The 24,954-nt window shown below is 40.2% G+C and overlaps 2 protein-coding genes and 1 long non-coding RNA gene across 6 annotated transcripts in view; 1 reads left to right on the forward strand and 2 right to left on the reverse strand.

The window, feature by feature from the left end:
• SLC39A10 (solute carrier family 39 member 10) overlaps nt 1–24,923 on the forward strand; it is a 44,689-nt gene extending 19,766 nt beyond the window's left edge. For 2 of the 4 annotated variants that reach the window (XM_042822574.1, XM_042822572.1), the window contains exons 2-10: nt 7,536–8,606; nt 9,638–9,839; nt 15,809–15,978; nt 16,943–17,161; nt 18,298–18,418; nt 19,688–20,056; nt 22,087–22,167; nt 23,638–23,828; nt 24,321–24,923. In XM_042822574.1, coding sequence (XP_042678508.1) covers nt 7,545–8,606; nt 9,638–9,839; nt 15,809–15,978; nt 16,943–17,161; nt 18,298–18,418; nt 19,688–20,056; nt 22,087–22,167; nt 23,638–23,828; nt 24,321–24,434 — 2,529 coding nt within the window. In that variant the 5' untranslated portion in view covers nt 7,536–7,544 and the 3' untranslated portion in view covers nt 24,435–24,923. Of the gene's footprint in view, nt 1–1,780; nt 1,871–7,535; nt 8,607–9,637; nt 9,840–15,808; nt 15,979–16,942; nt 17,162–18,297; nt 18,419–19,687; nt 20,057–22,086; nt 22,168–23,637; nt 23,829–24,320 lie in introns of those variants that run through there. The other 2 variants (XM_042822573.1, XM_042822575.1) reach the window with 2 other exon arrangements.
• LOC122162318 lies at nt 3,491–6,908 on the reverse strand. The gene is made up of 3 exons (XR_006169466.1): nt 6,868–6,908; nt 4,848–5,953; nt 3,491–4,436 (listed from the first exon to the last, which is right to left on the reverse strand). It is a non-coding gene; the product is annotated as an uncharacterized LOC122162318 (long non-coding RNA).
• Nucleotides 24,637–24,954, reverse strand: part of DNAH7 (dynein axonemal heavy chain 7) — a 102,107-nt gene continuing 101,789 nt past the window's right edge. Inside the window, 1 exon segment of the mRNA XM_042822371.1 lies at nt 24,637–24,675. Coding sequence (XP_042678305.1) covers nt 24,637–24,675 — 39 coding nt within the window.

The raw sequence follows: 24,954 nt of genomic DNA on the forward strand, positions 1-24,954 counted from the left end.
CATGCGAGTGTTCTAAGGTACTCTAAGGATGAGATAGATACAGTGATTTAAGTTACAGCAAGAACAAACATACTGCTGCTGGTCTTAATGCTTCATTATAGACATTCTTATATTCTGTGTTGTGGAGAGAATTAGAGAAGTTTTTCCAGAATGACTTTCAATTTAAAGGTTGTTGTTTTGTTTTTATTATTTGAGTACATTTTGAGGTAGCTGGTTGTGTTTGCACTGAAATGGGCTGTTGGGCTGCAAATCAGCCAGCTCTGGTGCTGCCACCAAAGGCAAGGTTGCCTTTTTTTTTTTTTTTTTTTTTTTTTTTTTTTGTGGGGACTGCAGTGTTTGTGCAGCTGCACAGTGAAGCAGATAGGAGAAGTAATCTGTCTTAAAAATAATCTTTTCTTTTTCTGAGCTGTTTTTCAGCAGAATCTAATTGTACAGCTGCCCAGTGGACAGATCAGCAAACAAATCTACTGGTATACAAAAATGGTTTTATGGGAATGAATGAATGAATGAAGCAGCAGGGCAGGGCTGCCATAGGTGCAACAGCATCTTAAAATATTTGTTAATCTTCAGCCTTAGCTCTGATAAAAACATTTGCTCATTTTCAGTGGAAAAATGAAGTACTAAACTGGTTATTGTTTTCAGGATTGCATTCTTACATGCACAGGCAATACAGAACGTAACTAAAAAATGAGATGTTGACACAAGATCATGCCAGCTTCACTGTAAATGTTGTGTGTTAATAATGCCTTATAAACTATATCAAGTTCATATACAAAACACAGAAAAGTTGCCTATAAGCAGATCTGATACTTAAAGAACATGATCTGTTTTGATGGCTTTTATAGTATTTTGAGCTGTAAGAAGGATCCCGTATTCAGCAATTCATTGCAAGTAATTGTCCTTTTGAGGAAGGCGGCCCAGTTATTTTCTCTTCTAAATAAAACAAATGCCCCTTTCTGTACAACTGAGCTACTAGATTACAACTGCGTTAATTTGGGATTATTTTCTAGTGTGCTTGGGCTTTGGTATTTCAAGTACTTCAGATTTCCAGTTTTGAGACTGTGTTTACAATGTGTTCAGTTATGCGTAAATGCTTTCCATGCTATATGTCTTATCTGGTATTAACTTAGCAAATATGGCTTGGATCAATTAGTTGATGGTCTGTTCCTGCAGAGTGCCCCTCCTACTGGGCTGTAGGTTCTCAACTGAATGAGTTTCACTTACATCCACAAACCTGTTTCGCTGAATTTGGGGCTGGAACCAAATACAGAAAATGAGTGAGAACTAAAGATACAGGCTGTGAACTGTAACTTCTTATGTCTGCAGAGTGTTTGTATTGCTGGAGCTCACGTTGGCAAAAGACTGTTGAAACAAAATGAGATTAGTGTTTATTTAAGTACTTTTGTGGATTTCTTTAGTGTCGTTAGAGGGAATATTTTGATTTATCTTTGAGGTATTTTTTAAAAATCCCTTACCTTGAAAATGAGTATTGGATTAGTAGGAAATAACACTCTGGCATTTGCTTAAAATTGGAAATTTAGGAAATGAAGAGTAGATTATTTGAGTTGCTAGATCCAAGAGTTTCTGGACAGAGAAATAGCGTGGAATATTGGAGGAGTAGGGGAGCTGCAGACATTGTTTTTGCTTGTGAATTTGAGTAAACGTCTGCGATGTGGGAATTTTAAATTCTAGGAAGAACAAGGAAGTGCCTTTATGCGCCAGTACTTCTAATTCAAGAAATGTGCATCTCACATATACAGGAAAAAAAAGACGTTTTTCAAACTCCTTTTACTCTGAGAAGTTGTTACTAGAACCTAATGACAGAAGTGCTTCAACTATCAGTACTGAACAAAGAGAGCATCTTGGTTTGGTAAGAATATTGCTTTGTCTGTATGTCTGTTTGTCCTTCTCTGTTCTCTCTTATTTTAGCTGACTTTGTGTGTTTGGTATCTGTGCCATTTGCAGCTTCTGGAGGTTGATCAAGTCCTGTAAGGTACTTGGGTCATCAAGGCATTCATCAAGGCAGAGTGCTCTGAGAGGAGTCCGAGCTGTTTTTGAAATCATTTTTGATTCTTTTTCAGACAGTTTAAATAACTCGATCCTCTGCAGATAGAATAAAAAGGCAGAACATTGTTGCGAGAAAGCATGGAAAGAAAATTAAAAGGGAGAAATTTAAATGAATACTTGCAAGGGCAGAAATCCGATACATTAATTTCAAATGTTTCTGTTAATTGAAATTGTTGGGAAAGAACAAGACAAAAAAGAGGGGGGAGAAGTGGAGCACTTAGATTAGTCGGTGTTTGCGTACTGAGAAAAATGCTGTAATATATGGGTTGTGAGCACTTCAATGATATACCCAGTTGTCACCTGAGCTTGAATTTTACATGACCACGTTATTGGAATCCAAGAGTGCTTCTTTAAGTCAGACCTAGCTGTTAGACTAGTTTTCTACTTTCAGTGAAGCAGTTGATGATAAACAAAAATGTCCCTCCAAATAATCTTCCTATTCTGGACTTTAATATACTTACATATACTTTCTTTCTACATACATTTCATGCTGCAGGTATGAAATGGAAGAGCGGTTGAAATGGTAGGGACTGTGAAAACATTTCAGGAATTCAAAGGAAGACAAGTGAGAAAGTCTCTAATAATACCCACTTTGATTAGAGGTGCATTTATTCCAATAGAGGAAATGCCAGAAGGCATGGGGTGGCATAAGAGATGGTGTGAGTTTTCCATACAGAGCAGGTAAATGATGCTGATGTTGTGCTCAGATTCTTTGGCTTCCCATTTTAAAGCTGTGTTTGTGGGTATGCAGTCAGAACTGCATTGGGTTGGAATGATTTGCTAGCACTGAATGAGGGGGCATTGGGGTGCATTTGGCAGCCCTGTTTGCATTTCCTTAAATGTCAGCAGGCACAGCAGGGCCGTTTATTTTGCCCGATGTACATGTGCACGGCTATTCTAACTTTGCAGCATGACTTCAGGTGGGTTTGTCCCACTGCCTGAACGCATCCCAAAAGACCAGCCTCGTTCTTGTTGGCAGCAGGTACCATTAGGTCCTGCTCCGGCCTGCCGGTTTTGGCTGCTGTGGTTTCTGACCCAGGCCACAGCTCAGGATGTTTGCTCGTGTTTCTGTCCCGCTGGGTGCCCAGCCATGCCTATGCTGTTGAGGAAAGGAGGATGGGCAGCAGGAATCACAAGTGCATAAAGTAAGGCCAAGGTTGGCAACTGTAATAGCTGAAATCTTTCCCATGTTCGTAGCCTCGTCCTCAGGCTGCCTTTCTGTGGCCTTTTGAAAGGATTCAAGGCTCTTAATGTGCTTATGCTGAAATGAGCCATGTACAGTTCTGTGTCACTGAAGTGTATCAGATGTGGACTTGTGATTTCTGACGTTATATACCTACGAATACTGATGGACATACTGCAGGGTGGGAGCTGTTCATAATTGTCTAGCAACTAATGATGCTTGTGTAAAAACAAAACAAATAACCTACTCTTATCAGTTCTTCTATTAGAGACTTTTTAGGATACAGATGTTTATTTTGTAAGCATCTTCTGTAAGGCAAGAATTGAAATAGAAGATAAAAAAGACTGTCTTAGACTTAAAAATATTGTGCCAAGGTTATTATTAGATGTCTATTTTCAATAAAACTAAATTGATTGTGAAATAAGTGATACGATTATCTCTTGAGTTTGAGCAGTGAATCATGATCATAGACGACAAACTTTTAACCATTGGGACGTGGAGAAAAGGTACCATTGAAAGCTGAATACCACAATTATACATGCATGACTGAAATTTCAAAGTAATGTGTTAGTAGTATTGTGTGAGACGGTCACATGAAAAAGATCATGAGGTTGTGAACAGGATTATGATCATGCTTATCGTGCTTTAGTCATGAATTTCCTGATGGACACATTTTAGTCTGAATTGTGCTGGTTTAAATGGGAATAGTTTCGCTTTGCCTATTCTAGTTATATTACCGTTACGTGGCAAAGGGGAAGACAAGGTATCTTACCTTCAAACGTAGTATGCATTCATTAACTGAATTTGCTTACAGCTAAGATGGTGGTTTTGGTACTGAGAAACAGAACAGTTAAAGAAAGAATAAACAACTAAAGAATTACAGTACGCTGTATGCGCTTACATACTCCTGCGGCATGCAGACAAGCATGTATACACGTCTTTCTCTCAGGGCTTTCGTCTATCTTGAGTACATCTGTACTGCTTACTTCAGCCCTTGAACCCGCTCTTTACATTGAGTAACGTTCCACATTGTAAATCCTCATTTAATGAAAATCAGTGTATTCTTATAGAAATGCGGAGCTCTGCTGGTCTGTAATCAGCCACGCGCCCGATCCAGTGCCTTTACGTACTGCCAAGTATTCTGCTTACAGGGATGACACAAATCATAGAGCCCAGGTCTTCCAGCCTGCATGGAAAAGAGCACAGGTCTTTATCGGATGGCTTTGGAATGAGTTTCCAGATAGTTGTGCGGTCTGAGGGTTGGCTCAGTCCAGTGATTCTTGGAGAGAGGTTTGTAACCTGTTTCTTTCCGCTCCATCAGCAGCAACTTATGTGCTTAACCATTTTCTCAAAGGAGAGTGGAAGGGCTTCTGGAAGGCGTTTTGGGATGCTTTTAATGTTTCTTGTTTAATCCCACTGTTAAATTGTTTCTGTGAGTGAAAGAAAAGACTGCACAGAAGTCTTCTCAATAAATTTTGGGGGTGTGCTCATCCTACTAAAGTTCTGAAAATGTTTGTCAGAGCCCTGAACTCAGACTGCAGTGATTACAAACTCCTAATAGAAGAGCTGGTTATGTAGGTGTAATGTAAATGATTACCTGTGTATCTTTCTGATGTTCCTGGGATCTTCTTTGATACAGATTGTTCCAGTTGACATATACCCTGCTGGTCTTACATCTCTTACTAGCTTAAAAGAAGATTCTGCTCTCTCTATTTTTTTTTTTTTTTTAAAAGCATTTAAGTTTCCAGAAGGTGAATTTTCATCTTCTGTATTTATAGAAGTTTATGGAAGAAAACCTTTTCTCTAATTTAATGTTTTAACTCATTAATTTGCTATATAAAGGTACGAAAAGGAAACCCTTTCCTATTTTCAGTTCTGTTATCTCTCAACCTGTTGCAGTTACAGATTCTTGTATGATATGTGTGCCTGTACAGTAATGTGATTCCCAGTGCTTAAATGCAAAGCATCAAGCTAATATTTTAAGAAATTAAAATGGATAGGAAATGGTGTGGTTTGTTGTAAAGCAGTTTTCTGCATTTCACTTTCGCAGAACACAGCATCAGGACTAGAGAAGAATGAGCGCATACACCATTTGTTGTATGAAACTCCATCTCATTCTAGGAGAGTTTGATCAGCTCTAGTTGAGGTGCACACAGGGAGCAAAAATTGCTTTTGGTGTAAAACAGGCTCCAAGTATACGTGATGTATTTGCCTAATACTTTGCTAGGGTGTCTTGACAGTATATGGATGTATAAAAATCAGGGTGGATGGATTCCTGTTCTTATCCTTTGTCAGCTCTCATTTCTTCCTCAGTCATCTTGAATATATAAGTAGTTGTGTGTAAAAAGCCTACTTCTGTGCTTATTATATTTATTTTTACTTTTTAGTCAGCACAATGTTTAAATAATTTGGAAGTTCCATGCTTCTTTCTTCTTTTCGTATGTTCCTTTCTTGATGGGAGGGTGTCACAGAATTGTAGGGGTCAAAAGGGACCTCTGGACATCGTCCAGGCCAGCCCCACACAGCAGCTCACGCAGGAAAGCATGCAGGCAGGTTTTGATGATCTCCAAAGAAGACTCCACCACCTTTCCAGCAGCCTGCTCCAGCACTGTGTCACCCTCACAATAAAGATGTTCTTCCTTACATTCTTATGGAAATTCCTGTGCTGCAGTCCGTGCCAGTTACATGCATCTAGAAGAAATGCTGTAAATAGTACACAATTTACTTTGTCTTGTACCACGGGGTACAATTAAGTGTTATTAGAAAGCTTTGATAGTGCTTGAATGATGGCTTTAACATCTCTGTTAGAGAATATTCTCTGCACAGAATAAGTCTCTAGAACTTAGACATCACAAGATGTAGTTCTTGGTTTGTTCTTCAGCTTTTAATATCATTGCCAAATGTGTGTCTTTTTCTTAAAGTTTCTTTTGTAATGATTATTCAAATATTTGGTTGTGGGTTTTTTTTTGTTAGCAGATTTTAGAAAATATTTTGTGAAGGTAATTAATTGTTTCCAAATCTGAATACACATTACATCTTATATTGAGTCTTCATTATTACCTGATGTTGAACATTGTTTCTTACATTTGATACAAGGTAGCAGATGAGATTGCTTTGATGTTGTAATTTCTGAAGAACAGTGCACACTGTGTGTGTGTCTGCATAATGGTATTTTTCAAGTTGTGTGGAGGGACATACTTTTATATGAAATAGAACCTGATTTTTAAACAAACGTCCACATAGATATTTGAGATCAGTTAATTTATCTAAGTAAAACATACTAAAAAGAGAACAAAATCCATTAGGAATACTATGACATTGGTTAATGAGAACTTGTTTTGAAATCACTGTTCACTGATGTAAGTTAGGAGTTGTGCAGTGTGTGTTTATTGGAAGCAATTCAGCTGCACGTGAAAGAGCAAACGATACTTGAGTGTTTGTACAATCAAGATGTTATAATCACAATATAATTGTGTATAATCAATAGATATCAAGATGTTATAATCGCAATATAATTGTGTAATCAACAGATATCAAGATGTTACAATCGCAATATAATCAAGAGAATTAGGCAAAGTAGACAACAATCACAAAAGAGAATAAGTGGAAGAGCTTACCCTTCAGCTGAGCTCACCAGAAAACACCAAGAGAGGTGATCTCCAGAAGAGATCCTTCCCCTCTGGTAGCCAGCTCTTAAATAGGTCTAGGAGGCGGGGAGCCAGGCTCCACCCCTTCCGGCAGCACAGCTGAATTGCCTTCACCTGTGCTCCTGTGGCTGACTCATGGCTCGCCTCAGGTGATCAATCAGAGGTTCAGGCCGTGACTCAGCAGTTCCCATACAGTGTTCAACTCTATTATCTTCCTATCATCGCCATAAATAAGAAAATACAGACCACAGTGTTATTTTGAGTATTTTTATTCTTTAACTTGTGCCTTACTGAGATTTCTCGGTATTACCAGTTACCACAGGCGCAGATGCTCCTGAAAACAGAAGCAGGAAAGTTCTGTTCTGACTGACTGTAAACGCTGAACTTGTACTTGCAGCTTATAACTGCCTCCTGTAAGCGTGGCATATGAGACTACGGATCTGAAATGCACAGAGCTTGTCTTCTCACTGTTGAATAAGAAGTGTATTAATACAGTATCTGAAGTCAAAAATTGTTATTCTGTTAATGCTAATATCTAAAAAGATTTGAGTCATTCTGTTGGTGCAAATAAGTACTGGGATGATTATAATCCTGAGACTGTTTTTACACCTAACTGCCTCCTTTTGTGTTTCTTGTAGGAAACAGAGATGAAGGTACACATGCACACAAAATTTTGCATCGTTTGTTTGCTGACATTTATCTTTCATCAGTGCAATCATTGCCATAAAGATGGACGTGACCGTGGTCCTGAAGAGGGACACGAAGACCACCATAACTGCTATCAGATCTCAGAGACACCCTACCACCAGACTGCGGGATCGGAATCCATGCCGAGTAAATTTTCAACATCGGAAGCTGAAAAGGAACAGAAATACTACATTGAAAAAATCTTTGATCGTTACGGTGAAAATGGAAGATTATCCTTTTTTGGCCTGGAGAAACTGTTAACGAGCCTTGGTTTAGGAGAAGTAAAAGTAGTAGTGATAAATCATGATGATATTGGCCACGATCATGTTTCTCACCTATATGCTTTAGAAGTACAGGAAGGAAAGCATTTGCACTCTCATAACCATCCTCATAGCCACTCCGATTCAGAAAACCAAACCGTGGTTGGTATGGCTGAAAAGAAAAATCATAAATGTAACTCTGAGAGAGAGGCAGTAGTGTCATCTATAAAAGGTGATGGTAAACGTATTCACGACCAGAGTCACCATCACCATCATCACCACCCTCATCCGCATCATCATCTCGACCATAACGGTACGCATCATTCTCGTAATGATTCAGTTACTCACAGTGATCACGGAGAGCAGAATCACGGGCCTTCCACAGAAACCAACACGACCCAGGATCAGCGTGAAAGAAAACAGCGGAAACAGAAGAAGAAACGAAAGAAAATTAGTGAGACTTCAGGAGATAATACTCAAGACTGTCCTCCGAACCATCACCTAGGTGATCAGTGTGAGCACAATCGTGTTCATAAACACGATCATGTACACGATGCGTCTCACTTTCATGCGCACCATCGTGAACACAGTGGCGATCTTTCCACTAATCACGGACATCAGGATTCCGGCCTGGGTAGTGAGGATGGTCATCACCATACCAGCAAGCGAGAGGCACCTTGTAAGCACACAGGTGTACGAAAACACACTATTTCAGCACGTGGTCATAAGGATCGTAATGAAGACGAACGCGATTGTGAAGAGGTGAGTATGAAATGGAGAACTGGTAGGTCCGCTTTTGCTGTTATTAAGTAAGACTTGAAGATGCTTACCCACAAATGAAGCAGAATGAACTGTTCTGCCTTCCCGTCACCCATCTTTTTCAGGTTATATTGCCTACTTGTCTCTGTTTAAAGGGTGAGGACATACTTAAAGCATTCTAATGTACCTTGTTTGCAAGTGGTGGTTGTTGTTCTTGTTTGTTTTTTTCCTCCAATATTCAGGAGTACATCTTTTTTTTTTTTTTGTTATTGTCCTTTTTGGACTTTCTGAATCGGAGACTATTTACTTTTTTGGAAGCTGTGCAGAGACTTTTTCCCAAGATAAGAATGCATATTTTCCAACGTGCTTGTTTCTTTGTTCTGAAAGATTGTGAAGCAGTATAGATGCAATTTCTGTTGTACCGCACATGGTGTAAGCGCTTTCTACCATTACTCTTCGGCATCCGCTATTTTGCCCAGGTCCATAAATTCACTGTCCCTATCCCCTCACAGTTTACAGCATGAGCAGGACGGTTTGACTACATGGTTTTAAGTATAGCAGTATAAAAAGGGATGGAGTGAGTGGCGAGTTAGTTTTTAACGTTAATTGCAAAGGGAAACTCTAAACGCAAGAGCATTAATGGCTGAAAGAGAAGTATTAGGAAACCTGGCTTGGATTGATTTATGTTCTGTTCCTTTCTTCTTGCTCTTTCTTTACTGCTTGTACTGTGTAACTGTTAGAAGGAAAATTTGCTTTCACTGACATTTATCAAAAATTGCATATACTTTTGGGGACTGAGTTGTATAATCTGACAGTTTGTTCCTCTTCAAAACAGCTTAAATCAGCTGAGGCTGATTGAGCACTGATGGAACATTTTGGACCAGAGTTTTTCATTCCTGTGTGTGTTTTGAAATCATGTGCTGTGTTTTCCACAACTGTAGGGTTGGTTTTGTTTTTTTTGGGTTTTTTTTGTTTTTTTTTTTTAGTGAAATGGTTGCTTTTCTATTTAATTTGTTTGAACCGTTTGCTTGCAGTGCTTAAATGTTACTCAGCTGCTACGACGCTACGGTCTGGAAACCAGCTCTCAAATATCTCCTGAATTTTTTATATATATGTGTCCTGCTCTGCTATACCAGATTGACAGAAGGCTTTGTATTGTACATTACGATGAGCTTGAAGATCTTGTGAAAAGTAAAACTGCATCAATTGAGAGCGAAGATAAAACAGGCGCTTCAGGTAGGTGTGTCATATCCAAAGCCTTCTGTTTTTTTGTGGTTTTTTTTTTTTGCATTGTGAATTTTAACTTTTCTTCAAAGTTTGAAGCATTGTACAGTTCAGCATTGACTGCAGAGTGAAGTAAAGTTTAGAAGATATTTGGGACAGTACACGCCATTAAGTCAGTAGACAAAGCATAATTTTTGGTAGCCTCGTAGCTTCTCCAAAGGAACCGTGACTCTGGGAAATATCCACTAAATTGGGTTGCCCAGACCCTGTCCAAGCTGGCCTTGACCTCCAGGGATGAGGCATCTACGCTAGCTTCTCTGAGCTACCCGTTCCAGGTAGCACTTCTGGAGGTCATCATATCCTCCCACAGTTTGGGTTCGTTACATCATTTAAAATTTTACAACTTGCTTTTAGAGAGGCTGAGATGGTCCACGCGTTTCTCCGTAAGCTGAAAAGTTGCAGTTGCATCGGCCTTAACTTTATTATTAAATTCGGTTTGCCTATTTTAGTTTAGGAGTAGGGGACAGTGACTTTATCAGTACATTTTCCAGAAGATCCGATTAAAAGTGTTTTTTAAGCTTGTTATACAGAAATCTCGTATAGTGACACAGTATCTTGTTAAATATTAAAAGATTGCTGGAAAGTGAATGTCCTGTGTGTTTTATATGGCAGCAGATCGTTTGTTTGTGGGTAGTCTCACCGTAGTAAGAGTTGACCCTTGTCCTGCCCTGCTGCCAAGAGGATTTATAGAACAGCGTTAAGTGTTTACTGCCAGTTGAAATGTGGAAAAGATGGATAAAACTGTCACGTTGCACATGTTTTGAATCAATTTAATTGTAAAGTTCGTACGGCTGAGTGCTTCTTTTTAAAGTAATGCTTTTTCTGTCTCTGTAATGAGTAGGAGAGTTGATGAGCAGCTGAACTTGGAGGTCCTGTAAAATTTTAAGAGACTTAATTTGCAAAATAAGCGAACCTTATTGTGAACAGTAACATGCCATGGTATCTGGTGTTTTGCATATGAGCAACATTAGCCAGTTAGTGGTGAAAACGTGTGGGTTTTTAACTTAATAATTCAGCTTTGAAAACAGTTGCTCATCTCTGAAGTAGGTCAACCTGATGAGATAGTGATAAATCCTGTAATCTAACAGTGTCACATATACTATGTTTCTAAGTATAAGGAGACTTCAGGTGCCGTAATGACATTTTCACTTCTTAAGTAAGGAAGCGAATCATAAAATATCAAATCTTACCTAGTTGTGATGGTTTTATATTTTGTGGTTTTTTCAGGTTTCAGTATTCCACATCAAAACATCACATAGTGTACTGGGCATTAAAGTGTTAATGCCCCAATTCCAGGTAGCTATCCCTGTACATTACAGAAGTCATGGGATCTGGCGCTTCTGGGTGGGGAGAGGTCTCTTACTGCCTGGCAGTGGGTGCTGGAGGGTGCTTTCCTAACCGTTCCCAGCTTTTCAGGTTTGGCTCGGTTCCGGGAACTCTCTCTCCCATCTTGTCTGATTTATTAATCTCAATTTCAATTAAATTGTATTATATTGTGTTATCTTGTATTCCGATACCATAGTAAAATAAGTTTTCCTCCATAGATTGTTGCTGCTGTTCTTTTCCTCCTTACCTTACTTCCCATTATGTGGGGCTGGGGTGGTGGGGGGAAGGGCAGGGGCCTACTGCCCCCCTGTCACGGGCATAGATTGATCTAGTCAACTCTGTGACCCTAGTGCTTGAGGACTGTGGAAGGGGTGCTTGCCCCGGCTTGTATAAACATTCCTTACTCCATGCTTGGTAAAGTTAGGAACACTCAGGCCATTTTTAAACACAAGATGCTTGTGCTTCTCTTTAGTTTTAATTAAAAGCTTTCCAAATGTGTAATAGACTAGTGCTGATTCTGTTTGCTCGTATTAACTCGTAAGATTTTCACTAGGTCTCACAGTGCAGTTATCTAGAGCAAAGTAATTTAATTAAATGATGACCAAAAATTATAAAACCGTGTTGAGCTTTGTACTTGTTACTCCAGATAATTCTTAAATGTCTTCTGTTACAGAGGTTTCAAAGTCTTCTAGGAGTTTTCGTAGTGTACCCATTGGAAGAGGTTGCATCCTTGTAAATAGAGCATTCCTACAGAACTTGCATACAGGAAACGTATGCCTACTGTTAATCAAACTAATCTCTTCGATTAGTCAACTTCTAGGCACCTGAGAGGAGCAGGCAGAGGGCTGTATGATGTGTGTTGTTCTTCCCCTCTGCCTTCTCCTCACAGCCCCATCTGTTCTGCAGCCATCCAGAGGCCACGTGGATGTCCGACTGCCGATGTGCAGCCAGTCAGAGAGGTAGATCCTTGTATGTGCTGTACCTAGTGCCGCTTTTTATTTCACTATAGGTTTTTAGCTGGAAATCTAAATCTGGATCTAGAATGAGTAAGCAGACGCATTTTTCGGATTGGGAAAGCAAATCTGTTTGCCACATCTGAAGAGCACTGTGGTTTTCCTAAATTACATAATTATTTGAGCATGTACACTGCTGCAGTTACTGGACAAACTGAGGTATTTTTTTTCTTTTCTAAGTTCAGTACACATAGATCTTAAGATCTACTTTTGTCATTTGGTTGACCAAACAGATTGATGCTACGCTGCATGCTTAATTCTGTCCTTGGGCCTGAAGTCGTAGCAGCTCACTCTTTGCATGAATGGCAGAATTACCATATATATTGGCAAAGGTCTTTTAAGTGTGCTTATGTCTGTGCATTTACAGAGTAAAACTGTGCACATCTGAAGTGAAACAAGATGATTCTGAGAGTGTAATTGCCCCAGTTTGTCTGTCGGTACAATAATATATACCAGAACGAGAATCTAGCCCCTCGCTAAAGGAGCAGCACAGAGAACTGATACAAATAAACACTGAGCAATTTTTTTTTTAAGCCAGGGATCAGTTAGAGCTGCTGTTGAAAAGTATTTCAGATCGTGCTTGCCCTGTAAATCTGCCTGTGCGGATGCCAGCATTCCCTTGGAGCCGACCATTCCCCGAGTCCAGTAAAGCCGCAATGGAGCCTTTCTTAAAGGTTGCGGATAGTTAGCCTTTCTCACCTTTCTGTCTTTTTATTCTGTTTTAATTTACAAATAGCTGTGCGGTATGGCGCGGAGCATCCTGGCGCGGAGCATCCAAGCAAGCTTTGTTTGCTACCCGCTGTTTGAACAGAGGTCCCTTCCGGGGGAAATTGTTGGATCACCTCTTTCGTGTTTTCTCCACAAGCATTTTATAAGGCAGAACATAATCGCTTCACTTCGTTGACTGAGCTTTAAATAGTATTCCTGACACTGTTATGCACCAAGGTCTTTTATTACTTATGAGCTTTTGCAGTGCTTGTAATATTGTGTATTAGTTCTACTTCCAAACGTTTTAGTGTTTTGGTCACTACGGCTGTTTGGAATCTTTTGATGTAATTTTGTTCAGAGTTACTAACAGCCTTTTCATCTCAGGATGTAGCTTTATCAAAATCAGTTTGTATGCACATGTAACTGCAGGCTCATACCCTGCTTTTGTAGGTAGTTATTTTTGTGTGACTTGAAAGCAAACTTGTGGTGACAACTTTGGATCCGTACGGCTCGTAAGAGTTTTAGTAGCTGCATTGATGGTTTCTGAAAGCCGATGGCTGAAGTCTGAGAGGGGCAGAGAGTCTGCATTCTCATTCTCATGTGCCTCATCTTAATCATGGTGCCACGTTTAGATACTGTATCGTTCATAAAAGCATGTGAGCCCTTCAGAGAGTGTTTGCCAAAGCTACACTGTAACAGATGAAGCTTCAGCCAGTTCACATCATCTCCATTTCTGGTGTCCATGGAAGGCTGTTTAAGGCCAGGTCATTTAACCTGGCACCTAACATCGTAACACCTGTGTCTAGATTGGAGATTCAGTTTCGTGCTAAGCAGCTGTAATTTTAATTTGGGCAACTTGGCTATGCATTTTGTGATTCAGTATTGAGTTTCATCTTTACTCATCCCTTACTTGTCCCTGTCTCTTTCAGTAGGGCTTGTTTGTTGAGTGCACGTGATGGAAGTGCTCTGGCGATGAATCGAGGTTGTATAGCAACAGTGTTTTTGTTTGCAGGGTCTGGCTTCCACTCTAGATGTACCTGAATTCCTGTTTTCTGACTTCCTGTTCTTCAGTTCTACATCTGATTGCAGCACTTGCTTTTTCACCAATTTCTGTTTTCTTCACACTGTCCGTTCCAGTAGATAACACATGCTTTCCAGAGCTTTTTCCAGTCAGTTTCTTCTAGTGGATATGCTCTTAAACGTTTGCATTTCTATTGGGTTGTTTCCTTTTCTGCACTGTCATGGGACACATGTATACTTTGTGTGAATGAATATCCCAAAATAAAATTTAGAACAGCTAGTGGTGTTTAAACAGGCAGGCTGCAGCAGCCAGGGTTTTAGTGGCAAAACGTTGCTAAATCTGGTCTGTTGCACTTTTAGTGCAAATGGAGTTCTTGGGCCTACGACTGCTAGCTTCTATATTTCATTGAGCAGCTGCAATATTATACTCGCTCTGTTCTTCTCCTGTTCCCTCACTCATTTCCCAAGGTGTTTGACCCTGCTCGGTCAAGAGCAAGCAGACCTTCACAAAGACAAAGGAAGTCATATCCTGCACCTAAGTAACAGAGATGCTAATGGTTTTACACTCAAAATTTGCTAACTTTCCTTAAAGTTCACAAACTAACAGACAATTAGAATTAAGAATGAAGCCAGTAAGAAAACTGGAAGTACCTGAAACATTTAGGCATTTATTCCTTGAGAGGAATAGTTTAAAAGTATAACTAGAGGAAATTGCCTTCTCAAAACTTCTCAGCCCAAGCAGTTAACATTTATACAATGGGAGCCTGTAGTGAAAATTTGTGGAGAGCCATATCTTTCCTTGCTCCGTGTCACTGCAATACGTTACTCTTCATAATGACACTGATGGTTTTCTTCTGCAACCTTATTTACTGTATATACGTGACTCTCAGTTTAATAAAGTTACGTGTAAATTTGTTTTGTTTTGTAAGCACGCTTACTTTATGTGTATTGCTGTGTTGTCATTGAGAAGAGGCAACTCAATGTTGCTGCCACCGACTGTTCTTATCTTTGGAGCTGTGGGACTGTGAAACTTAAGAACTGTACTGTTGGAATCGGTCAGCTTTTATTGTTTTTTGAGCTGTCTGTGATGGGACAAAAAAGGAAGTATTGTGTTAGGGTGAGATACTTATTGCAAGGGGCATGTTTCCTTGTTCATAGGCTCTGTTTCTTGTGTAATTCCTTCTTTTCCACGTCGTAAGGAAACTTGCACGTCTCCACCTCACTGGGTTGTGCTGATTTTAACTTGCCTATTACCACTTTTTCTTGTAATGACAACAAAAAAATGCGTTCTGGTTTTGTTAGTGGCAAGCACTTTCATCTCTTTAACTCTTATTTGAGCATTTGTTAACTCTCTTTTCTTGAGTAAAAATATGTGCTTCAAAGCACCGGATGAGGAGCGCAGTGTGTAGCTGAACGTTATTTCTACCAAAGGGGAGAAGTATTTGCTCCGATTTAAATTTCTGTAAGAATCTTGTGAAAACGGGATGTTAGATGTGAATCAGTGTCTGAAAAGTCATAGTAAGTTAAGAAAAATAGCTGAGGTTTTTTTGTTTCAGCATGAAATCGTTTGCTTTTTGTGATTCATTAGTGGGCTGCAGAGCTAAGCTGGGAACTTAAGTCAGAAGGAGTAGATGGACTGTTGTTCTTGGCTGATTGTATTCTGATGGTTTTTTTTTGCGCTGTGATCTAGTCTGCGTTATTTTGTTGTGGATTCCAGTGCTCTCTTGTATTTTTCAGCACCTTTAGGTTAAAGGAGAGTCACCTTGTTAAGAGATAGTTTAAAGTCTTTAATCAGACTTACAAGTTTTAGAAGTATTGTTCTGATAACCTCTCTGTATCCATTTCTTCCCACAGCCTGGGTTTGTGGTATCATCTCTATCACCGTCATTAGCCTGCTTTCCTTGCTAGGTGTGATCTTGATTCCCATCATTAACCAATGGTGCTTCAAATTTCTTCTAACTTTCTTGGTAGCTCTGGCTGTAGGAACAATGAGCGGAGACGCTCTACTCCATCTGTTGCCACATGTAAGTATTGCTTTTCTTACGTTTTATTCTCATTTAAGTGCGCATAGAATTTACAAATGCTTGACAAGTATTGACACAGGAAACGTTCCTTGACGTAGAAGTGAATTGTCTTAGGTACATTTTGCAACAGTACTGGAGTCTTGACATTTAAACAAAGCAGGTTTCTTTTTATAAAAAACGAAACAAAACAAAAAACAACAACAACAAAAAACAAATATAACTGTTGTTGTATGTTCATAGCCAAACTTCTTTCAGAATGTTTCTAAAAACACCTGAGACCAACAAGATTATTTTAAACTTAGCAGCGTTATGTATCTTGCCAATTGGTGCTTCCGTATCGGTGCCACCCAAAAGTATTTCAGGGGATTCAGCTTCCTGCTTACTAGCTAGCTTCTGGGGAGAGAATAACTTGTCACTCGGTCGAGAAACTGCCCAAGCTCCTGGGAAGGTAAGTGTGTTTTCATTCGTGACAGTTGATGTAATTCTTAGAATAGGAGGTATTTCCTATATTGTTAGTTATCTTTATCCTTTCAACAAGAAGACTAATGTTTTCTTTGTGTGAACTTAAGTACAGATTTTTTTTTGTTGTTGTTGTATTGCAAAACTGACTTAAGACTGTAACTAATTGGAATAGTTAAAAATGTGAGGTTTAGTTCTTACTGAGAGGGCAGCAGCTGTAATTTGTGTGATGTTCTCTGATGTTTTTTCATCACAGTGACAGAAAAAAGCTGGAGAGATGTTTTTGTTCGTTTTTTTTCACCTTGTTTGAAAATTAACCAGAAGAATATTAAAGTAATGAATAGTCTAACAAAAATTTTCTGTGGTAAGATGCGTTTGCCTGAAAAGAATCTTCCACAGCATCATTAATGCTGCTTTTGGGGCGAGGTTGCACACTTTGCCTTCTAAGTTTCGAGCCGTTTCAGTCCCCAGTTGCGCCAAGTTACCCTATGCTCTTGCTTTATAGTCACACGGAGGCCACAATCACAGTCACCACCACGGCCCAGGCCACATTCATGAACACAAGCATTCTCATCGACATGCCCATGGACATGGAGTAGAGAACGAAGGCTTTCTCCAAGAAAATGATCCAGTATTGAAAGGTCTTGTAGCACTCGGAGGCATTTATGTTTTGTTCATCATTGAACACTGTATAAGAATGTACAAGCATTACAATAAACAAAAGGTACGTGAAAAAACTGCACGCTAATATAAAAATATTTCAGCTTCTGAGCGTTGAGAGAATTGTCTGTGTGATGACCGAGCGCGTGCTGCTAATCCGTGTCGTTTGATTTCACGTGAGGAAACGTGATAAAAAAGGCTGCATTTACGATAACCTAATCTGAGAAGACAACATAGGAACCAAATGGGGGAAGTATCATCTTTTCAGCCAGTTACATTTGGAAGTACACCTAAGCAGAAGAAATTACAGCTCTTTCTCTGGCACGCTATTGTTTCTTTGCGAAAATAGGAAAGGAAGTACATACAGAAGAAATGATAGTAGAGGAAGGCACTTGTCAGGCAGTTGACAGGGAACTTGACTGTATACTGCCAGCTGAGGGTGCCAGTGTAACAGAGGTTCACATAAGGAAATGCCAAAAAATTATAGACGCATTAGGTCCAGAAGTAAGCTGTATTCATGATAGTAGAATAAGAAGAGAGTGGGTACTTGAGGGCCTACGTGACAATCCATTGATATTCAAATCGTGAAAGATCTACGTCGTTTTCGCAGTCGTTACAAATTTTTATCACATTTGCTTCCATCGCTTGACTTCGAGGAGAAAATGAGCTGCAACGGTTGCTCCCAAAAAAAGTGAGCAAAGATATCAACTTTTCCAGTTCAGTATCAAACTTGCTGCTTCAGCTGAACGGGTAGCAGATGACTTTCTGTGTCGGAGGAAGCATACCTTGTGATAAAGTGATAAAAGCTGTTAGGTTGCGTGCCTCATCTTTGAGGTTAATTAAATAGTTAAATCCCTTAGGCTGTTTTGGCAAATCTGCGTTAGCTGTCGTACGGCTGCAGGCAGGAAAGTAGCAAGCTGTTATCTAATGGAAAATATGAGGAAGTTGTAGGAGTAGATGATTTAAAATTGAACAGAATAGGGGCTGTTCTTGCTATGTGCTTGTTGTCTGGAACAAAGCAAGTACGATGAGTCTGCGTACGTGTGTTTCTTGGCTGTTACAGCATTCTTTGTCACATTGTACTCTGTTCAAAAAGTGAAATTGTGTGTCTTTTCTAAGATTTTTTCCACAGTATTTCCATTTAGTTTATTTCCACCAATGTCCCTCTATAAATCAGACGTTAAATCTTTCCCGTTGCAGAGTAAGCAGAAATGGTGCAAGAATAAGCAGAGTGAAGAATCGCCAATTGGAAGGAAACTTTCAGATCAGAAACTAAATAATAGACCAGATGCTGACTGGCTTCAGCTCAAACCCCTTGCAGGTAGGCATTTATTTTTAGTGTTTTTTTCTGACTGTGAGACTCGAAGAAATGACATGTAACTTCCAGCATGTAGCATGTCACCTCTTGTGCAGTTGCACTGCTGTTATGTAAATCGTTAATAAGACTTATTAGGCTTTCCCTGCACTATGTATTTTGTTTTTCTTAGATCTGAGAGCGCTGCAAACGCTTCCTGATATACCCTGCAAGCGGTTCTCAGACTTCTGAGGCAGTCAGGGTTTTGGGTGGCTGTGATTCTTTAGTTCTGGGAGGAGTTCTCTGGTTAAGGTAGCTCAGCCCTGGTGAAAACTAACACGCGTGACCAGAAGGAGCATAATCGGTTACACTTGAGAGATTCCAGTTTCTGACCAGTTACTGTTTGGCTGAGAAGGCCAAGCGAAAATTACTTCTTTTGATAAACATAATGGAGAGTCTCAGATATTTCTCAGGTATCCGAAACAACTTTCACATATTGTTTGTTTATGACAATCGTACTGCTGGTGCAGTATGCACCCATACAGGATGCCGTAGCACCTGTCTCGAAGGGATGAGAGAAAGGGAAGAGCTTTGCTTCATCAACTTCCCGTTCTGTTGCCAGCGTGACTGCTGAAACTCACATCCTGAAGAAGAATCCATGTGCTTTGTTTGTACAAATGCAGTTTGTTCATTTGAGTGGTTCCAAGAAGGAAATGTTAGGTCTGCGGCCTTTTTCATTCAAGCAACTAAAAATGAGATTTGGAGGATTGACATAGAAAAGAAAGACTTTTTAACTATGAGCGTGGTGATACACACGTTTGAAATGTGTTCATTTTCTTTTAATGAACAATCGGAGGAGTTTTGCTTCTACTGGCAGGGTTTTATAGCACTGTTCCTCTGAAAGTACATTCAGTAAACAATTTGCAGTAAAGCTACCGAAACCCTCTGCTAAACTGGAATTTGGACTGCAGCACATTGGTACGGTCCTGGCAACTGTCCTTATCCAGTGTTGAACCGTATTGTTTGTCAGTAGCAGAATTACAGGTACGGTCCGTCAGGCTAAAACAGTGGACGCTGTAAATGCTGTATATGCAAATTGCTGAAAGATAGGGTAATTACACTGGTATATTTACTTTTGGCAGAACATTGACCGCGCTGTTATTAGATTGGGCTGAGTTAAAACACTGTTTTTGCTTGCGCAAAGCAGTTAAATTCTTAGCTCAGTGTTGCAGTAGGCGCTGGCGATACTTTAATTAGGAATTAACGCGATGTTTCTCTCCTCTGACTTCAATGTAGGAGCAGATGACTCTGTTCTATCTGAAGACAGACTTAATGAAACCGAACTGACCGACTTAGATGGCCAGCTGGAATCCCCTCCTAAAAACTTCTTGTCAGTAGAAGAGGAGAACAACGTGCACCATTCTCACAACGATGTCTTACGTGCTGCTCAAGAACACGATCTTCATGATTTAGAGTATGACAGCCACGGCGAAGATAAGATGATAGCTACAAAACACAGTCACCCCTGGCATCACAAACACTCTCATCATTCCCACGGCCACTGTCATTCTGGAAAAGACCTGAAAGATACAGGGATAGCTAATATTGCTTGGATGGTAATCATGGGAGATGGCATTCACAACTTCAGCGACGGCTTAGCAATAGGTAAACAAAACCGCTGAGCGTTTCTCAGCAGTTTCCTACCTCAAGTAACTTGGGTAGTGTTTTACAAGGGATCACAGGGAAAATTTCCCTGTCTCCTGTGGCTACCGACGCTGTTAAATCATTGCGAGCATTAAAAGATCATCGGTTCTGATAATCTTGGCTCTATTGTCTGTTTCCACTGAGATTACTATATTGATATCAACAACAGTAGCGATCTCTGTCAAATTGATATAGGCACAGAGAAAACTCCTTGAATACCTGAAACGCACGTTGCTTGTTTGGGTTTCAGTATTCTCCTTAGAGTAAGAAACGAGAAATTATTTAGAATTGTATTTGCTTAGGATTTTACATATTTGCAGTAATATTTTTTTGTTATTAACAGTACGTACGCAGTATTTGTAATTAATGTACTGTGAGCCCGGTTGTTGTGTCATTCTTCCTCCTATGCAAAAAAAAAACAACAAAAAAAAAAACTAAGCAAAGTATTACTTTTGCTTACATACAATTAATGTAGATATATTTCTAGCCAAATGTATAAGAAATTAAACTATCGAACAGGCAAATTAGAACAGTTACAAATCTCACTAGCTTGTTAAGTCAACATTGATTCATATAAACCTCTAAATGTGATTGTTTTCTCTTATATTTTGATTTATTTATTTCAGTAAGGTAGATGCAAAGAGCATGTGGAGTTGTGAACTCCTTGCAGAAGGGATGTATTTACCTCCTTGCCTGTTTTCAAGGAGAAGAAATAAACTAATTAGACATATTTTGAGTTAACGATAAATTCTTCTATAGTATAGTATCTCCGCTTCTTTTCGAACAGTTTTGAACTAAAATAATTGTGTAACAAATCCTGTTCTATTTTAAATGCATAAGACATTTTGGCAATAGCTTCTGAGGGCTAACGGGATCGTTCTGCCACGTATTGAGAGCTTCACTGTTTTAAAACTCCATTTCTAAACACTTCTGCATCAGATCGAAATGGCTGAATATGGAGTACGCTGTGCATTTCAGAAATGCTCATATAGATCTTTTTAATATATCACCTTAGAAGAAACGCATAGGTTTCTAAGGGAAGTTTGTTTTCTCTCCGTCTTAAGTTTGTGCCTTCATTTTTTCTGTTTGGCCTGCTCACTGCAAGCTCTCCTTGTACCTTTTCGCTTCTGAAGTGCACAAGTTTATTGTCAGTTTTCTCACCTCTAAATGATTTAGGGTACAAACTTCAAGTCAGTTGAATTAAATTAATATATGCAAACGTTACTTTAAAAAAGTCTCACACAAATGTTTTTCTTCTTATTGTTTCCGAAGTTAGGCTTGTTTGTATTGCTGATACTGCATTAAGAATAGGCATTAAAGAACTGTTACACGTTAGATGGAATTTGCGACCCAGAAAACTGTTGCTCTTGTGCCTTTTTAATTACCCAGTGAGCTTGAAACGTCCCAAGCGCGTGAAGTGGTGCCGTTTTCCCCTTTGGCCTTTCTGTCTCTGTTTCGTGTTTCTCTTCTTTCAGGTTTTGCTGTTCGGTTGAACTAGTAATAATGTACGTGCACAGCGTTAATGCACACCAGGGTACTTGCAATATAATCAAAAAGTATTAGTGTGCGTGTTTTAAGAAAAGGTGGCGAGTCTGTTGAATAAATTTGCTGATCAGAGGATAGTAACTATCTGGGAACTGCTGAATCACGGCCTAAACCTCTGATTGATCACCTGAGGTGAGCCATGAGTCAGCCACGAGAGCACAGGTGAAGGCAATTCACCTGTGCTGCCAGAAGGGGTGGAGCCTGGCTCCACCTCTCCTAGACCCATTTAAGACCTGACTGCCAGTGGGGAAGGATCTTTTCTGGAGATCCCCTTCTCTGGAGTTTCATAGAGAGCGCTGGATACATGTAAGCGTTCTATCTGTTCTCTTTTGGTATATTAACTGCTTAGCCAAACGCTGTGGTATATTTCATAATTATAACATCTGTACATTCATTGATTATATAGTAACATAGCATTTGTAACTTTTTTTTCTTTTTCTTTTCAGGAGCAGCTTTTAGCGCTGGTCTGACAGGAGGGATTAGTACATCTATAGCAGTATTTTGTCACGAGCTGCCCCATGAATTAGGTAACGAATTTTATAAAACTGGTACTTCCTACAAAAAAGACTGAATGAATGTGTGTGTGTAAATTCTGTTGTGACACTCCTCCCAGTAGCTGCTGGATAGGCGCAGTTGCAGCGAGGGTGACCGGACCTTTGCAGAGTGACTGAGCAGTATTGTTTCAGCATACGTAATGAGACTGTTGAGATGTGTTTGGCAGACATAATAGCTATAGTGTTCTGTGAAGTATTTTCAGGATGCTCACAAAGGTATTCGGGAGTACAGAGGGTACATTTTTTTTTGTGTTACACCTCTGCCATTTTGTGCAGAGTCTATTGCGTTGTCTTCAAAAATGTTATATAGCGTATGACGTATTACAGAAAGTTAAATGATTAAGGAGAAGTCTTTGTGTAGATGTCCAGATGTACCGCTTATCACCGAGTCCGGTCGATTTGAATGGATGTTTGGCTAAAGCCTGTAAGCATCGTTGCTGATGCCTTTTACTCTTGTCTATAACTAAAGCATTTTTTCTCGGGTGCTAGCTTATCATGATGCATCAGCCACAAGATACATCACGTGAAATATGAGCGTGTCCCAAGATTTACAAAACAGCAGCTCGAGAGAGGAGTTCTTCGCCCAGTCTGTATAAACACCTGGGATTGTCCCAACCCAAGTGCAACACCTCGTACTTGGCCTTGTTGAACCTCGTTAGCTTCACACGGGCCTGGTTCTACAGTCTGTCCAGGGAAGGTCTGGATGGCTTCCCTTCCTTTCAGTGTATCGACTCCAATTTAGAGAGAAGGGTGTGGTGAAGGACCACGTCGAAGCCTTTGCAGAAGCCCAAATAGATGACATCCATCGCCCTTCCCCGGTCCACGGATGCCGTCACTCCATCATAAAAGGCCACCGGATTGGTCAGGCAAGATCTGCCCTCAGTGAAGCCATACTGGCTGTCTCAAATCGCCTCTGTTTTTTCGTACGTGCCTTAACAAAGCTTTTAGGAGGATCTGTTCCATGATCTTCCCAGGCACAGAGGTGAGGCTCACTAGCCCAGGTCATCCTTTCTCCCTTCGTTAAAAATGGGAGTAGTGTTTCTCTTTTTGCAGTCACCAGGGATTTCACCCAACAGCCACGATTTTTCAAATAGGATGGAGAGCGGCTTGGCAACTACGTTTGCCGCCTCTCTCAGAACCCTAGGTTGGATATCATCCGGCTCCATGGACTTACACAGATTCAGTTTTGTGAGGAGGTCTTGGACACGTTCCAATTCTACAATGGAATGGAATCCACTCATCTCACCCTCGCCTGGAGCTTCAGGGTCCTGACAGACGTGGGGGCCTGACTGTATTTTAGCCTGGCCCGCATTCCTCCAGATCACAAATGCTACCGCAGCGTGATCGCTGCAGCGTTTTAGTTGGGCAATGCCTTGCATTGCTGAAACTTAGCTACTTGCTGTCTAGAGTACTGGTACTAAACCACTGTATTTTTGTCCTCAGGTGATTTTGCTGTGCTTCTTAAAGCTGGTATGACAGTAAAGCAAGCTATTGTGTACAACCTGCTGTCCGCCATGATGGCTTACGTAGGCATGCTGATCGGCACAGCGGTGGGACAGTATGCGAATAACATCACCTTGTGGATCTTCGCAGTCACTGCAGGCATGTTCCTCTATGTGGCGCTGGTCGATATGGTAAGGCGATTTTGATTTTTCTGTTTCCCTGGTGCAAAGCAAAGCAGCTGACACTCTGAAAATTCCTCTCCCCTGTGGCCAGCGGCTCCAAGTTCCTTGTCAGGTTTCTCTGCCTTGCCGGTATCCTTGAAGCATTAGTGAAGACAGCTGAAAGAGAGCGTTCGGTTTCTACTGAATTTCCTGGTATCGGCAGGATCTGTCTCGCTTAGCAAGCTTACCTCTGCCATTACTGCCACGCTGGGCTCAGGAAACTGAGTGTCAGTGGGGCTGCTGGCTTCTCGCCTTTAAACTCAGGTTTGGTTACGGAGGTCTGCGATAGTCCCACTTCCGTTAGAACCTTTAGGACCAGGACTCGTGGAAGCTGATCATCGCTGTATTTTTTTCTGTCTGTGTTAAGGCAGCCAAAAATGGGCTATCTCTTTTATTATAGAGAGCTTTAATTAGTCAATATGCCCCAGTGTTGAAGTTGCTATTATAAATTAAGTCTGTCAGTCCTTTTCAGGTCTCGCTGAGGCGAATGGCTGCATAGTAGAGAATAAATCCTCGTGTAAATATAGATGTTCTGCGGTAGCCTATAGTTACCGGATACCAGCTAGTTTCCTGTAAGTTCTGTGCTCATATTTTTTTCCTTCATGTACTTTCACTGAAGACAGAATGTATAAAGGAAGGCAGTATTTTCATTCTGCAGTATTTTTATTCTTGGTCCATTTCCTTAGGCACACAAGCATTCAATATAGTCTGACTCTAAAGAAGAGCGGGAGTGCCTCTGTGTGATACACCTGAAAATGCACTGAGTTCTTACAACTCCTTAATCTGCCTTCCTCTCGAAGTCCCTGTCTTCTGACACCTAATAGGAACGGAATTGAATTGTTTTGCAGTTCAGCTGAGGCCCGCTAAGGGGCGACTGACCTTCTGGTATTCTTGTGTATGATAGAAGTTCATCTGATGAGATAGATTTCTGTATTGCTAAAATTTAGTTTTCTCCTAGTTGAGAGGAGGGAGAACCTGAACTGAACTCAGGAAATCTTACATCCTTAAGGCTCTCTATGACCTCATGCTGTCACTTATGTGGAGATGATTTTTGAATTCTGTTCTTACTGGAAAATTATATCTATTTCATACTTTA

This window comes from Centrocercus urophasianus, unplaced genomic scaffold (genome assembly GCF_019232065.1).
Source record: "Centrocercus urophasianus isolate 14NV4802_14NV808 unplaced genomic scaffold, USGS_Curo_1.0 seq_20, whole genome shotgun sequence".
In the NCBI taxonomy this organism is placed as follows: domain Eukaryota; kingdom Metazoa; phylum Chordata; class Aves; order Galliformes; family Phasianidae; genus Centrocercus; species Centrocercus urophasianus.